Here is a 16,918-nt window from a genome sequence, read left to right as displayed (position 1 = left end):
AGGTGGCTCAGTGGTAGAGTGCTTGCCTTGCGTGCATGAGGCCCTGGGTTCGATTCCTCAGCACCACACAAGCAAAAAGAAGGAAGTGGTGCTGTGGCTTAAGTGGTAGAGTACTAAGTCTTGAGCTGAAGAGCTGAGGGACAGCACCCAGGCCCAGAGTTCAGGCCCCATGACCAGACCCTCCCCACCCCCCCCCCAAAAAAAAAAAAGAATGAGGAAATAAGGACTTAACAGGAACTCAGCCTTCTGGGATATATAGTTTTGTCCTTTTTTTGTTGTTGTTGTTTTGGATGGTGGAAGAGGAGGAATGGAAGCATAAAAGGCTTTCACTGTGTAGCACAGGTTGACCTAAAACTTCTGATCTCCTTCTGTACTGCCCCTTAGTACCTGGATGACAAGTATGCATATCTGGCTTTAAGGCACTTTTGTGGGTCAAACTATATACCTGTTATATTTAACTTTCAGGTTATTTCAATATCACCATCTTATTTTTGTGTTGGTCCTCGGGCTTAAACTCAGGGCCTGGACGCTGTCACTGAACTTTTGTGCTCAAGGCTAGTACTCTACCACTTTGAGCCACAGTTCCACTTGTGGCTTTTTGGTAATTATTGGAGATGTCTCATGGATTTTTTTCTACCTGGGCTGGCTTTGAATCACAATCCTCATATTTCAGCCTCCTGAAAAGCTAGGATTACAGGTGTGAGCCACTGGTACCCAATTTGTAATTTTTTTTATTAGCATACATTAGTTGTACAAGTGGAATTTCATTGTGACCTTTCTTTTCTTTTTTCTTTTTTTTTTTTGTTGTTGGTCATGGGGCTTGAACTGGGCCTAGGCACTGTCCCTCAGTTCTTCAGCTCAAGGTAAGTACTCTACCGCTTGAGCCACAGCTCCACTTCCAGTTTTCTAGTGGTTTATTAGACATAAGAGTCTCATGGACTTTCCTGCCCTGGCTGGTTTTGAACTGTGATCCTCAGATCTTAGCCTCCTGAGTAGCTAGGATTACAGGCATGAGCCACCAGCACCTGGCTTCATTGTGACCTCTCTATACATGTATACAATGTACCTCATAAGCCTCCCTCCATCAACCTGTTTCATCCTGCTTTCTTCCTTCTTAGATCATTTTCAACTGATTTCATTGTTTCCTTTTCATAATTCATATTCACCCTCATTCACTCTCTAGTAAACTCAGGGCCTTGAGCTCTGTTGGATTTTTCGCTCCTGGCTGGTATTCTACCACTGAGCCATACATTCACTTTCAGCTTTTTTGCTGGTTAACTGAAAATAAGAGTCTTTTAGATTTGTCTGTCTGGTGACTCTTGATTCTCAGATCTCAGCCTTCTGAGTGCCTAGGATTACAGGTATGAGTCATCAGTACCCAGCTAACCATGGTATTGTATGTATGTGTGTGTGTGCCCTGTGGCTTGAACTCAGAGCCTAGGCATTGTCCCTGGTCCTGACAGGGACCATGCAAATAACTGTGTTATTTTGCATGTAACTTGCAGGTTATTAAGAAATAGGATTTGCAAGTAAATGGAGTCTATGTATATTCTCAAGACCTCTTGCATTGTGTGGATTTGTCAAAATCTCAGAGCTTTTCTGGCAATTTGGAAAGTTGACTTTTAATGAAGGTCTATTATAATTCCCTAAAAGAAAATATAATGGAAAGGTTTATAAGTACATAGCATCAAAAACAAAGGTTAGCTGGCTACCAATGGCTCATATCTAATAATCGTAGCTATGCAAGAGGCTGAGAACGGAGGATCAATGTTCAAAGCCAGCCTGAGCAAATAAATCTAAAATACTCTTAAACCAGCTAAAAGCCAGAAGTGGAGGTGTGGCTCAAGTGGTTAGGAGTACCAGCCTTGAGCAGGGCACCAGTGGCTCATGCCTATAATTCTAGCTACTCAGGAGGCTAAGATCTGAGGATCATGGTTCAAAGCCAGCCCAGGCAGGAAACTTCATGAGACTACTATCTCCAATTAAGCACCAGAAAACCAGAAATGGAGCTGTGGCTCAAATGAGAGCTAAAGAGGTGAGGGACAGCGCCCAGGCAGAGTTCAAACCTCACGACCAAAACAAAACAAACAAACAAACAAACAAAATCAGCTCAAGGTGAGCGCTCTACCACCTGAGCCACAGCGCCATTTCCTGTTTTCTGGTGGTTTCATGGACTTTCCTGCCCCACTCGCTTTGAACCACAATCCTCAGATCTAAACCTCCTGAGTAGCTAGGATTACAGGCGTGAACCAGTCCTGGGTTGAATTCTGGGCCTGGACACTGTCCCTGAGCCTCTTTTGCTCAAGGCTAGCACTCTACCACTTGAGCCACAGTGCCACTTCCAGCCTTTTCTGTTTATGTGGTACTGAGCAATGGAACCCAGGGCTTCATTCATGTTAGGCAAGCACTCTACCACTAAGCCACATTCCCAGCAAGAGTATCAGCCTTAAGTGAAAATAGCTAAACTAGGGATACAGGTGGACCCATTGCAACAATGAGATGTACAAGTCATGTCGAAAACGAACTTTATAACTAGTGCGGGGTGGTGGTGGTGGTGGAGGTGGGAGGGGGGGGATTGAGTGGGGGGGGCGGGGTGAGGATGGGAAGGAATGGGAAGGGGAAACAAAGGAGGAGGCTACAATGCTTGATAAGAAATGTACTCATCTTGCCCATGTAATTGTAACTCCTCTGTACAGTATTTTCACAATAATAAAAAAAAGCCCTAAAAAATTAAAAAAAAAAAAAACTAAAGAAAAAAAAAGTTTGAGCTCTGGCTGGGCACTGGTAGCCCACGCCTGTAAATCTAGCTACTAAGAAGGCTGAGATCTGAGGATAACATTCAAAACCAGCCCATGCAGGAAAGTCTGTGAGACTCTTATCTCCAATAAACCACCAGAAAACTGGAAGTGGTGCTGTGGCCTTGAGCTAAAGAGCTGAGGGACAGCACCCAGGCCCAGAGTTCAAGCCCCATGACCCACAAAAAAAAAAAAAAGTGAGCTCTGAGTACAAGCCACACTATCATCACACACACAAAAGCAAATGTTTAACAAAAAATATACTAAGGTTTCTGAACCTTCTGATTCTTTTTTTTTTTGGGTCCGGTCGCGGGGCCTGAACTCTGGGCCTGGCCACTGTCCCTCAGCTCTTCAGCTCAAAGCTAGCGCTCTACCACTTGAGCCACAGCACCACTTCTGGCTTTTTTCTTTTTGCTTATGTGGTGCTGAGGAATCGAGCCCAGGGCCTCATGCATTCAAGGCAAGTGCTCTACCACTGAGCCACCTTCCCAGCCCTTTCCGATTCTTAAGTTACCTTAAAAAATCATCTCATTTTTTTTGAAACTTTCATAATAAATACATTAATTTTAACTTTGGGATTTGGGCTGTTCTGTAAATCATCCTGCCCAATTGGACATTAATACAATGGGCTCACAGCCTATTGAGTGCTCTTAAGATAATATTTAGATAAGAGGTGGAAGGGAATTCAGATACAGCAAAAATGTCATTTTTATGTTTCTTTTGTGTGTGTGTGTGTGTGTTGGTCCTGGGGCTTGAACTCAGGGCCTGGATGCTGTTCCTTAGCTTCTTTTGCTCCAGGCTAGTGCTCTGCCACTTGAGCCACAGCTCTACTTCCAGCTTTTTGGTACTTTATTGGAGATAGAGTCTCACAGTCTTTCTTGCCTGGGCTGGTTTTGAATCACAGTCTTCAGATTTCAGCCTCCTGAGTAAGTAGGATTACAGGTGAGTCACTGGCACTGGCCTGCATTTCATTTTTATGCAGGTAACTTGGTTTTACCATGTTACCCCACAGCTGATCTGGCTAGTGAGACAAATAGATGGAGAGCTCTCTGAAAGCTTCTTCCATTCCTCATTGTGAGGTTATACACTCAGTAGGAAAGGGCAGCACTCCAGAAAGATAAAGATGCTGGTCAAAGGTACATAAGCACTGTACTCTGCTAGAACTTCTCTTTGTCTAACACTGTTCACTGAATACTAACTACGTATCAGGCATGGGAGAAATTTTCCCTTGGGGGAATAAAAAGAGATAAAGAAAGAAGAGTGGAAAAGAAAGAAAAAGTCCTTAACTAAGGAGGAAAAGTTAATTCTGAGGCTAAGCCTTAGTATCTGAAGCAATTTTTCTAGAAATCATACCTTCGTCATGGGCACCCTCCCCAATGGGGATCCCAACATACACCATCACATTAACAGCATCAGACACATCTAAGTGAAGATTTGTTGTGCCAACTCTTCTATCTTCTGCTGTTATCAATCCTAAAGGTAAAAGAAAGACATTCAAGGTGAAGTAACAATATCCTAAATCTATAAAGATCCTATCACTGAAAATATGCTCAAGAGGATTTAAATGAGTACCACTGAGAGAATGAAGTATATCTTTATTAAGAAGTCAGCACTGGGGCTGGGAATGTGGCTTAGTGGTAGAGTGCTTGCCTAGCATGAATGAAGCCCTGGGTTTGATTTCTCAGTACCATATAAACAGAAAAAGTCCTAACTAGTGCTGTGGTTCAAGTGGTAGAGTGCTAGCCTTGAGCAAAAGAAGCTCACAGACAGTGTCCAGGCCCTGAGTTGAAGCCCCAGGACTGACACAAAAAAAGAGCCTAGTGGCAGTACTTGGCAAGCATACATAAGGCCCTAGATTCCAATGCCAACAATCTAGACGTGGACATACATACACATACATGAAAGAAGGAAGGGAGGAAGGAAAGAAGGAACAAAGGAAGGATTCTCATTTCGATTATACTGATTAAGGTTTACTTCTAGTTTGGGTGACACTATCATTAGCACTGACCAAGAAACCAATCATTTCCTAAAATATAGTCCCTCCAGAAATGGAGCTGTGGCTCAAAGTGGTAGAGCATTAGCCTTGAGCACCAAAGCTCAGGAACAGCTCCCAGGACCCTAGTTCCAGCTCTAGGACTGACAATCCCTCTCCTCCCCTTCAAAAAAAGACCATCTTTGAAAAGCAAAACAGATACTAGGGGCATTCAGATAACTTTTATAGTCATTTCTGAACTTCACAAAGTGATGGCTAGTAGCCTAATGTTCAGCCTTCATCAAATTCCTTAAATTCCTGCCAAGAAACTGGTGGCTTACACCTATAATCCTAACTACTCAGGAGGTTAAGATCTGAGGGTTGCAGTTCAATGCCAGCCCAGGCAGAAAAGTAAGTGATATTCTTCAAATCCCAGTACTGGCACATGTATATCTAAAACAACACAAAAATCCCCAAGAATATGTCTGTCTGTCTGTCTGTCTGTCTGTCTGTCTCTCTCTTTTTGGTCAATCGTGGGGCCTGAACTCTGAGCCTGGGCACTGTCCCTCAGCTCTTCAGCTCAATGTTAGTGCTCTACCATTTGAGCAATAGCACCACTTCCTGCTTTTTCTGCTTATGTGGTGCTGAGGAATGGAACCTAGGGGCCTCATGCATGGAAGGCAAGCACTCTACCACTGAGCCACCTTCCCAGCCCCATGTCTCTTTTATCTTTTTATTTTTATTTGGGTGCCAGTAGTAGGACTTGAACTCAAGGCCTCTTATTCTTTTTTTTTTTTTTGGGTCCAGTCGTGGGGCCTGAACTCTGGGCCTGGGCGCTGTCCTCAGCTCTTCAGCTCAAGGCTAGTGCTCTACCACTTGAGCCACAGTGCCACCTCCGGCTTTTTTCTTTTTGCTTATGTGGTGCTGAGGAATAGAACCCAGGGTCTCAGGCATGCAAGGCAAGCACTCTACCACTGAGCCACTTCCCAGCCCCAAGGCCTCTTATTCTTGGCTTGACTTTTTTTGCTTAAGGCTGGCTCTCAGATAGTGGAGTCACAACTCCTCATCTAGCTTTTTGCTGGTTATTAGATATAAGAGTCTCATATACTCCTAGGCACCCATGGCTCATACCTGTAATCCTAATAGTCAGGAGGCTAAGATCTAAAGATCACGGTTCAAAGCCAGGACAGGCAGAAAGGACCCCGTGAAATTCTTCAACTACTCAAAATCTGGAAGTGGTGTTGTGGCTCCAAGTGGTAGAGCACTACCTTGAGCAAAAGAGCTCAGCAACAGTGCCCTGGCTCTGAACTCAAGCCCCACCACCGATTAAAAAAAAAAAAGTCTCAGGCTGGGAAGTTGGCTCAGCGGTAGAGTGCTTGCCTTGTATGTATAAGGCCCTGGGTTCGATTCCTCAGCACCACAAAAGCAGAAAAAAGCCAGACGTGGCACTGTGGCTCAAGTGGTAGGGTGCTAGCCTTGAGCTGAAGAGCTGAGGGACAGTGCCCAGGTCGAGTTCAGCCCCCATGACCAACAAAATTAAAAAAAAAAAGGGGGGGGGGCTGGGAAGGTGGCTCAGTGGTAGAGTGCTTGCCTTGCATGCATGAGATCCTGGGTTCGATTCCTCAGCACCACATAAGCAAAAAAGAAAAAATCTGGAAGTGGTGCTGTGGCTCAAGTGGTAGAGTGCTAGCCTTGAGCTGAAGAGCTGAGGGACAGCACCCAGGCCCAGAGTTCAGGCCCCACGACCAGACTCCCCCCACCCCCCCAAAAAAAGGCTCATAAACTTTTCTTCCAGGGCTAGTTCTGAACAGTGATCCTCAGATCTCAGCTACCTGAGTAGCTAGAATTATAAAGCAAGAGCCACCAGCTCCTGGCAAAGTATGTCTCATTAACTAGGTTTTTTTTTTTTTTTTTTAAGTAGAAACTAATTCCTGGAGATACATAAGTTATGTATTGGGCCCATGTGGATGATATCCAAATTAGTAATGACAAAAGCAAACAATTCAAAACTACTCTGGATACTATATCTTCTCCATCACCTGTCACCTCTCCTCAATCATCTTTACACACAACACTGATCACAGATGTCCATCTGTATGTGAAGTGAGAACAATAGTCCCCCAAAAGTGCAATTCTGGCCTCTCTTTCATACCATAGGCATTGTACATCTTGGGGCCTAGATCAGGCCTTACAAAGTAGCTGGGTAGCCTAGAGGCCAGGTTGAGCCTGCCATCTCGTTTGGTATATTCTGGAAGAGGAAGGTTCTCCATCAGATCTTCAAACCTACAAAAGGGAAGAAATGGTGATGTCAGCTTGTTAGAGCGGAAGAAAGAGAAGAGGTTAAGTTCACTTCTCTGTGATTAATTTGTAATTGCTTCAGTCAGGAACAAGTCTGAAGATGGGCACCATTAGAATTCACTAACCTTGTTGGCATCATGTCTCGAAAATCTTCCCCAGGAGGCCAGTCTTTGAGTTTGAGCACCATTGGCTGCCCATCTTCCGACCTTAGTCTCTCTGGAAGACAGACAGCACTTGCATAAACATTTGCTGGGCTGGCTGCTGCCCAGTTTTCTGGAGACTAAAGATTTTAGAAGACAAAAACTCTTTTTTCTTTGTGCTGGTACTAGGGCTTGAACTCAGCTTGAGCGCTGTCCTTGAGTTTTGTTTACTCAAGTCTGGTGCTCTATCACTTGAGCCAGTTCCACTTCTGTCTTTTCTTTTCTTTTTTTGGTTAGTTGGGGTGGCTTTAAACCATGATCCTCAGATCTCAGCCTCCTGAGTAGCTAGAATTACAGCTGAGAGCACCGGCACTTGGCTCAAAACCTCTTCTTTCAGATCTGTTAATCTAATAGATTAAGTTAGATGGACTTTGTTTTCCTTACTTAATGCTGTATCTTCTTTCCTCAGAGTGAAAGTGTTCTGCACATCCCATAGTTCACATGCTGAAGCCAAGACTTGCTCTGAGAGCCAAAGGGTTGCCATGTAAGCTAAATTGTTGGCACCAGTATAGAAGGCTCCTCTTGCCAAGAGGACATAATATTTTATTTCATAGGTAGGGCTAGTATGCCATCATTCAACCAGTTATCAAAGTTATTGTGAGAAAAGCCATCTTTTCTATCAAAGTGGGTTGATTCCTTTCTGTCAATCATGTGAGGATCATTTTTCTGAAAGTTTCTGCTTTGGCCAGGTGGCTTGGTCCTTGTTGGTTAGCTACATCCTTTTCCTGCTACACTTTAATTAAGACATCCGGTTAGAATCCTATTCCTGTTAATTAAGCCACATCCTTTTGTAGATTGTGAATCTGAGCTCAGCCAATCCAAGCAGAGGGGCAAAGCCTGCTAGGTTAGGGATAAAAGTGAGCAGCCTGCCTGCTTGCTCTGTGTGCTTGCTTGCCAGATTTTTGGCTGTTGATGCACCCTCTGCAGAAGTAAACTTTGCCTTGCCAAGTTCCTTTTGAGTTGGTGTCCTTAATCCTATGAGGACATCCCAACATCCCAAGGCACATTTAACCGTTACTTACTGCATATGATCTCAAAGCCATCCCAGAAATCCCGAACTTTTACATCAGAAATTATTGCACAGTTCCTGCAGTTCACCAAGTCCACATCCTGGTCTCCAAATTCCTGGCTAAAGGCTTCTGGCTTCCAAAGCTCAGATTTGAGCTTTTTATGTACTCCTGAAACCAGCACTGGCTGTGAAAACAAAATTATTACAATCAGAGCTATCTAAGAAATACTGTTAGTCTCAAGACTAAAGGAAGGTTTCCTGAGGAAAGCTCTTCTCTATGAAAATCTATTATTTTTTTTCCCAGTTTTATAATCTCTGGATTTCTAAACATCAACTAAATTGCTATGTTGGATTGTTACCCTGTGAGGTATGTCACTGCTGTTGCTCCGGTATCTACCACTAGTTTTGAGGCAAAAGGACCAAAAGCTGAGAAATACAACTTTGAAACAACCTTTTCATATTGTAAATGAAAAAGTGTCTACACAACTCCATAAGCTCCTGCTTCCTCAAGCCCTTGTGAAGGTGTAAGCATCAGAGTGTCACTATTCTATTAGATAAACTTCTAGGTCTCTCAAACATTCACCCACACCTCTATCCTACCCAATATCAAACTTAAGGATTCTTCTCCTAAGGTGCCATCGATGCAGCAAAACACCTAACAGGAATTTCATCTGCCCTTTTCAGAACACAAACCAGACAGCTGTGAGTCATGCCAATAACTCTAACTAATCAGGAGGGTGAGTAAAAGGCCAGCCTGGGCAGAAAAGTCTCTAAGACTTCATCTCAAAAATAATCATAATCAGTGAAAAAGCAGGGCTGGAGGAGTGCCTCAAATGTGCCAGCCGAGAAAACCTCGGAGTCCAAGCTATAATACTGTCAAAAATAAAAACAACACAAAGTAAAACAAATAACAGAAGTATACCTAGACCTAATCTATTTTTAGAAATCTCCTTGATTTTGGAAATCCAGGATAACTTGAAGTAACAGAAAGAATACCTACAACATAAACTTAATATGTCTAAAGGCAAAAGACCTCCCAGAAGCTGGGATTATCTTGGGATCTGTAACAGACATGCATGTAGCTGGCCCTAGGAACTATTTATTTTTGCTTACCTGACCTTGCTTCCAACACTCTCGGAAAATCTTCCAATTGTTTTTGTTGCTGGGGTCATGGAGACACAGAAGCCTCCCATCACAAAGCCAGGAGTGAGAAGTATGGGGGTCCAGCACATTTAACCCCATCACCATTTCCTTCACTTCCTTCTGGGTGTCAGTCATGTTGCACGCCCTCTTTGAAGCATCTGAGGTTTTCTTATTTTCTACCACTGAGGCAATGATGTGGTCAAGGAAGTTTGGTAGACTGGCCTTGTTCTTTGCACCCTGCCAGAGACAAACTCATCAGGTAAGCTTGCCTGAGGCATCAGGATAAAAGCATTAAAAAAATTATCTCAGCTGGGCACAGTGGCTCATGCCTGTAATCCTAGATACTCAGGAGGCTGAGATCTGAGGATCCCAATTCAATGCCAGCGCAGGCAGGAAAGTATGAAACTCTTATCTTCAATAATCTACTCCGAAAAATTGGAAGTGGAGCTGTGGCTTAAGTGGTAGTGCTAGCCTTGAGCAAAAGAAGCTCAGGAACAGAACCTAGGCACTGAGGACTGGCATAAAAACACAAGCAAACAAAAACAAAAAAAGTATCTCCCTCTTGGAGGGCAGTTTTATAATATGGGTCTTCTGCAATATTTCTTCCCCTTGGCTATGACTGCCTGCTTAATGACTTGTGTATGTGCCAACCCAGCCTCTTCTCATCAATTGAGCAGGTATCCAGTGCATTATTGGAAGAAGCAGCATTTGAGAGGAAACTCACAGCATTATAGGAAGAAGCAGGAGCAGAAACCCGAGACACTATGGGAATAAGAGGTGATGTGATGGGACACATAAATAACTTATTTCAAAAAGATCATTTAGTTTGGCAAGGGTGGGGGATATCTACTTTTTTTTCTAGCTTTGCATGCCCAAGGGATAGGATACTTCAATTAAGTAACGGAAGAGATATATCAAAGTGGTAGTTTTCTACATTAACAATGGGTGCACCAGGATGTCCAAGAAGAATTGGATGCCATTGAGCACTGCTCATTTGTTTCAGCCAATGAGACAGCTCAGCTCAAACATAAAAGTGACATTTGTAAGCCACTGAATGAAAGAGGGGATAGACTTTGGCAAACTTGATAACTATACAAAAAGCATGTATTCATATAATACTCTGAGAAAGAAACTAAAAAAAGAACAGGGTATGAACAATTACAAAAATAACAGAATAACTGTTTCTATAAGTTATTATCAAAAAGAGGAAATAGCCAGGCACCGGTGGCTCACATCTATAATCCTAGCTACTCAGGAGGCTGAGATCTGAGGATGGCTATTCAAAGCCAACCTGGGCAGGGAAGACCGTGAGACTCCTGTCTCCAATAAACCACTAGAAAACCGGAAGTGGCGCTTTGGCTCAAGCAGTAGAGCTGAGGGACAGTGCTCAGGCCTAGAGTTCAAGCCCCATGACCAACAAAAAAAAAGAGGAAACAACCCAAATTGAACACTCAAATCAACCATAGTGTGCCAGATTTTAGTCAATTGTACTTAAATTAAAACCATATTTATATATTTATCTGAAATAACCTGCATGATATATAAACTGAAAAACAAGAAAGCAAGTTGTAACACATTTGTATAAAGAAGGAAAAAACTATATACATGACAATATTTCTGAAAAATAGCAATGGCAATCCCAGAAAAGACATGCCTGAGAACAAGGAACAAACCCATAGTATCTCTTAAATTTTTTTTTTGGGTCCGGTCATGGGGCCTGAACTCTGGGCCTGGGCGCTGTCCCTCAGCTCTTCAACTCAAGGCTAGCGCTCTACCACTTGAGCCACAGCGCCACTTCTGGCTTTTTTTCTTTTTTGCTTATGTGGTGCTGAGGAATCGAACCCAGGGCCTCTGGCATGCAAGGCAAGTGCTTGCTCTACCACTGAGCCACCTTCCCAGCCCCAGTATCTCTTAAATTTTATACCTTGTGAATTAATTAACTCATTCAATAAAGCTTATTAAATATGACTATAGGTCAGATACCATGGTACTAGTGATCTTTACTAGTGATATTTCTTCTTTTTATTTGGCTCCGGTCGTGGGGCCTGAACTCTGGGCCTGGGTGCTGTCCCTCAGCTCTTCAGCTCAAGGCTAGTGCTCTACCACTTGAGCCACACCACTACCTCCGGCTTTTTCTGCTTATGTGGTGCTGAGGAATTGAATCCAGGGCCTCATGCATGCAAGGCAAGAGCTCTACCACTGAGCTACCTTCCCAGCCCGTGATATTTATTCTTTACGAGAGGCAAGAGACAGAAACTAAACAAAACACTGTGCTGTGAAAAAGATAAAGCAGAAAAAAGTAAGTATGGAGGATAAAAACATGATGGAATTAAGATTGTTATTTGAAGATGGGTACCAGTAATCCTAGCTACTCAGATTACACCTGTAATCCTAGCTACTCAGGAAGCTAAGATCTGAGGATCACAGTTTGAAGCCAACTAGGGCTGAAAAGTCTCTGTGAGACTCTTAATCTCCAATTAACCACCAGAAAACGGGAAGTGGTGCTGTAGCTTAAAGCGGTAGAGCACTATCCTTGAGCAAGATAGCTCAGGGACAGTGCCCAGGTTCTGAGTTGAAGCTGACAAGACCAAAAAAAAAAAAAAAAGAAAGGAAGAAAGAAAGAAAGAAAGGAAGAAAGAAAGAAAGAAAGAAAGAAAGAAAGAAAGAAAGAAAGAAAGAAAGAAAGAAAGAGGGGCTGGGAAGGTGGCTCAGTGGTAGAGCGCTTGCCTTGCATGCCTGGGTACGATTCCTCAGCACCCCATAAGCAAAAAGAAAAAAGCCGGAAGTAGCACTGTGGCTCAAGTGGTAGAGCGCTAGCCTTGAGCTGAAGAGCTGAGGGACAGCGCCCAGGCCCAGAGTTTAAGGCCCCATGACTGGACCCCCAAAAAGAAGAAAGAAAGAAAGAAAGAAACAAACAAAGATTGCTATACAAAGAAAAAAACTTACCAAAAGAAAGTGACATTTCAGGAGGAACAAGAAGGAGTTAATGATGAGGGAAGCCTTGTGGTTACATAAGAAGGAAATTCTAGGTGAATGATATAACAAATGCAAAGACCAGAGGAAATATGCTATGTTCAAAAACGATAAGAAGGGTAGAATGGCTAGAACAGAATGAACAAGAGGAAGAAGGGTGAAGTCAGAGAGAAGTTAAAGAGAAACACTGTCAAAGTACTGAAGTACACTATAAAGGCTCTCGCCAGTAACCCTAGTTACTCAGGAGGCTGAGATCTGAGGATCATGGTTTGAGGCCAGCCCAGGGAGAAAAGTGCCCATGAGACTCTTATTTCCAATGAAGCACTCAAGAATCAGAAATGGTACTGTGGCTCAAAATGGTTGAATGCCAGCCTTGAGCAGAAGCGCTCAGGGAGAGAGCCCAGGCCCCAAGTTCAAGCCCACAGCTAACAACAATAACGACAACAAAGGAGTAGAAACAGTGGGATGTATGTAGAATTTACCACAGAAGTTTAAGCAAGAGAGGATGCTGGTTCAGATCAGAAAGGAAGTAGATCTGTTGAGAAATAGGTAGATTATGAATACATTTGGAGATCAAACAAAAGATCTGCTGACAAATTACATATGAAATGTAAAAGAAGAAAGTCTCAAATGACTTAACATCTTTGGGATAAGCAGTTGCTCAGGAGATGCCACTGATCAAGGGATGAACACTACAGGGGAGCAGGTGCACAGACATATCAAGATGTGTTAAAAGTTTAAGGTTTCCTCTCAGATAATCCAAGAGTACACTATGTGGCTGAGAATGTGGCTTGGTGGTAAAGTGCTTGCCTAGCTTGCATGAAGCCCTAGACTTGATTCCTTAGTCCTACACAAACAGAAAAAGCCTCAAAAAAAGGCTCAAGTGGTAGAGTGCTAGCCTTGAGCAAAAGAAGCTCAGCGCCAGTGCCCAAGCCCCTGAGTTCAAGCCCCAGGACTACTGTCAAAAAAAAATAATAATAACAAGGAGAGTACACTATGTGTGTACTACCTAGGTTAAAAAAATGAATGTCTGCAAGAAAATCAAGTGGATAAATATAATAATTTTTCTGGTGGTGACTAAAAGATGTTAGTATCTAAACTTTTACTGATTTTCTAATATGGTACAAAGTTTACTACTTAAAAAGATCTCAAAAATTCCCAAAACTTAATGTTAAGGGAGACTTTTCAGTTTGATTATGTACCAGGGTACCCTTCAATCCACTCATAGTTCTGATAGTTCTTTCATGGAAAAGCAGCAAAGGCTAGAGTGGTAGAGACGACACTTACTGCTGAGGATGTAGAGAAGACCGGGGGGAAGGGTATTCCTGTGTCCAAGGGGGTTTGAGGAAGCTTTCCAGGCCCAGAGTGAAGGAGGTCTCGAAGGCTAGATCCCTCAGTTTTGTTGTTGGAGGCAGTGGGACCCAGTAACAGACTGTTAAAAAGCTTTGGAGTCAATGGAGAGACTTTTGCAGTGGAGTTGAATGAGTCCAGCCCAAAGGGTGAATGAGACTCTTTATTGAGCACCGACCTCAGAGACCCTGCTTCTGTAAGAACATAACCAAGAATAGTATTAGGCACAGTAAGGAATATCCAGCTCTGCTATTTTTCCTGATATGAATTGCATATATTTCCTTTTGTTCCTATCTCAATTCTTTACTTTCTACAGCTTAGAAAAGTAGATCTTCAGAATACTTGTATTCATCTGGAGTGCTTGTTAGAAATGGAGATTATTGAGTCTTATTCCAAGTAGGATGAAGGAGTATGCATTTTGTTTTTTTTTTTTTGGTCAGTCTTGGGTCTTGAACTCTTGGCATGTGTGCTGTTCCTCAGCTCTTCAGTTCAAGGTGAGCATTCTACCCTTGAGCCACAGTATCACTTTTAGTTTTCTGGGAGTCTCATGGACTTTCCTGCCTGGGGCTGGTTTTGAACAGTGATTCTCAGATCTCAGCCTCCTGAGTATCTAGGATTTAGGTGTGAGCGACAGGCGCCTGGCCAGGAATGTGCGTTTTTAACAATTTCCATTTTAAATGACTGCTCTAAACCTAGCTCTAAATTCTGGCTGCAGAACAGAATCACCTGGAAAGCTTATTTAAAACCTTGCAACAATTCTGACTAAGGAGGTCGAAGGGAGGGCCCAGACACACGCATTTTTAAAATAGGTCTTCTAGGAAGAAACTGAAAGACATTCCCTCTTTTTATGTGACCAGTCCCAGAAAGCAAGGGGCATATTTCACAAATGTGGATGGTAATGTCTGAGTCTGAGAATAATATAAGGACTCCTCACAGAGAGTTAGGGCAGAGGCAGGTTCATCTCACCTTTTGTTTCTTCTTTAGCCTTTTGAGTTGCTAAATCTGCCAACCAATGCAGGGCAGAGGAAGGAGGAGCAGTGTCCGGGCACGGGGCCCTAATGGCTTTTAGCTCACTATTGCTATTTGATGCTGAACCATCAGTTTTCAGGGGCTCTTCTGATCTGATGTCAGTGCTGTCGGCTTTGGGAACTTGGTCGGGCTCTGATGCTGTTACTGCTGTAGTTCCTCCTCCTCCTGAGAAGGTAGTTTCATTTCCAGAAGAGGCACTAGGGTTTATGCTAGGAAGCTAAGGCATGGGAAGAGTATTGGTTAGAAGCATGTTTAGGGTAGTGAGTTGGATACAGAAAATTAAACATGACTGGCAATGGCTGCTGATGTTATATAGATCTGGGAAGAAAAATCTGATACTGTCCCATAAACGGTTATTTCATCCATTCTATAAATTCAACATGCATTTGTTGAGTCTTACAATATGCCAGAAACTAGGTTATGTCCTAAGGAAACAAAGTAACTAAGACTAAAATTAAAGATTTAGCATGATTGAGATTATTTCTGCAATAGATAATCAGTTACTAGCTAGGCGATGGTGTCTCATGCCTGGAATCTTGGCTACTCATGAGGATGAGATCTAAGGATTGTGTTTCAAAGTAGCTGGAGCAGGAAAGTCTGTGAAACTCTTATCTCCAATTAATCAGCAAAAAGCTGGAAGTGAAGCTGTGGCTGAAGTGGTAGACAGAGTGCCAGGTCCTGAGTTCATGCCCTAGTACTACCACCAAAAAAAAAAGTCTATAATTCTTTCCAGTAAAAAATCAGTGACTCATAAAAAATTAAATGAGATCATATATGTAAAGGCCTTAGCCTATTTCTGGCACACACAAATATATAATAAATGTTTAGTACTCTATTGTAATACTGAATTTTCCAAATGATTTGTTCAATTGATATGTCAACTCTATTGAAATTTTATCTCCAGATTTCTTAGCATCTCTATGTCCCATATAATCAACTGTGTGTCAGTGGTGTCCCAGAAGTCCTTAGAAAAGTAAACAGTAGGGCAAGAGGTACAGATCAGTGGTAGAATGCCTGCACAAGGTCCTGAGTTCAACTAGTACTGACAAAAGAAAAAAAAAGTAATTTTTTTTCTTTCTTTTTTCTTTTTGTGTTAGTATTAAGGCTTAAATTTAGGGTCTTACACTATGCTGGTATTGAACTAGAGTGAGCTAAGAGCATTTGGCTTGCCAGGTTCTTTAAAAAAACCAAAACCCCAAGCCTGGTGCCGGTGGCTCACGCCTGTAATCCTAGCTACTCAAAAGGCTGATCTCAGATCTTGGTTTGAAGCCAGCCCTGCAGGATAATCCATGAGACTCTTATCTCCAATAATCTACTAAAAGAGCTGGAAGTAGAGCTGTGGCTCTAGTAGTAGAATGCTAGCCTTGAGCAAAAAGAATAGGAACAGCATCCAGGAAGAGCTGAAACCCTAGGACTGGCAAAAAAATAAATAAAAGACAAGAAACCTACAGAGAAGGCTGAGGTCTTAGGACTGAAGTTCAAAGCCAGCCTTAACAATAGCCATGAGCAAAAAAATCTCGGGACAGAGCCTAGGCACTGAGTTCAAGCCCCAGGAGTGGCACCACAGGCAAACAGAAAACAAAAACTAAAAACAAACAAAAAACAAAAACCAGACAAAAATATCTTGTTTAAAATAATAGTTACTGTCAAATCACAATATCTTCAATCTCTGAGAGAGCAATGAATAAATCACTATCTCTCTGGAGGCTGGGGACTGTTTTGAGAATAGAATAAACTCAACTCATTGGGGGGAAAAAATCTGTCTTCTGTATCTAACATGAACTCAAGTGATAGGGACCTTCTTACATGTGACTTAAAAGTCCAACAGTGCTCCTTGTAATCTTTTCCATATTTTCATCTGTACAAAGACCTTTTTTCTTTTTGGTCAGTCATGGGGCTTGAACTCTGGGCCTGAACACTGTCCCTCAGTTCTTCAGCTCAAGGTGAGCGCTCTACCACTTGAGCCACAGCATCACTTCTGATTTTCTGGTGGCTTATTGGAGATAAGAGTCTCGTGGACTTTCCTTTCCAGGCTGGCTTTGAACTGTGATCCTCAGATTTCAGCCTCCTGAGTTAGCTAGGATTACAGATGTGAGCCACCTGCACCTGGCCAAAGACCCTTCTTAATTTACTTAATTTATATTTGGTG

General features: G+C 42.7%; 1 protein-coding gene across 1 annotated transcript in view; it reads right to left on the bottom strand.

Moving 5' to 3' along the window:
• Kdm3b (lysine demethylase 3B) overlaps nucleotides 1-16,918 on the bottom strand; it is a 78,890-nt gene that overhangs the window by 9,519 nt on the left and 52,453 nt on the right. Inside the window, exons 14-20 of the mRNA XM_070036099.1 lie at nucleotides 14,707-14,986; nucleotides 13,678-13,934; nucleotides 9,388-9,654; nucleotides 8,288-8,459; nucleotides 7,191-7,281; nucleotides 6,920-7,050; nucleotides 4,149-4,268 (exon numbers count right to left, since the gene is read on the bottom strand). Coding sequence (XP_069892200.1) covers nucleotides 4,149-4,268; nucleotides 6,920-7,050; nucleotides 7,191-7,281; nucleotides 8,288-8,459; nucleotides 9,388-9,654; nucleotides 13,678-13,934; nucleotides 14,707-14,986 — 1,318 coding nt within the window. The remainder of the gene's footprint in view (nucleotides 1-4,148; nucleotides 4,269-6,919; nucleotides 7,051-7,190; nucleotides 7,282-8,287; nucleotides 8,460-9,387; nucleotides 9,655-13,677; nucleotides 13,935-14,706; nucleotides 14,987-16,918) is intronic.

The sequence above is a fragment of the Dipodomys merriami genome, unplaced genomic scaffold (assembly GCF_024711535.1).
Source record: "Dipodomys merriami isolate MVZ:Mamm:240054 unplaced genomic scaffold, mDipMer1.0.p SCAF_27, whole genome shotgun sequence".
In the NCBI taxonomy this organism is placed as follows: Eukaryota; Metazoa; Chordata; class Mammalia; order Rodentia; family Heteromyidae; genus Dipodomys; species Dipodomys merriami.
This window is presented reverse-complemented; position numbering and strand designations above follow the sequence as displayed.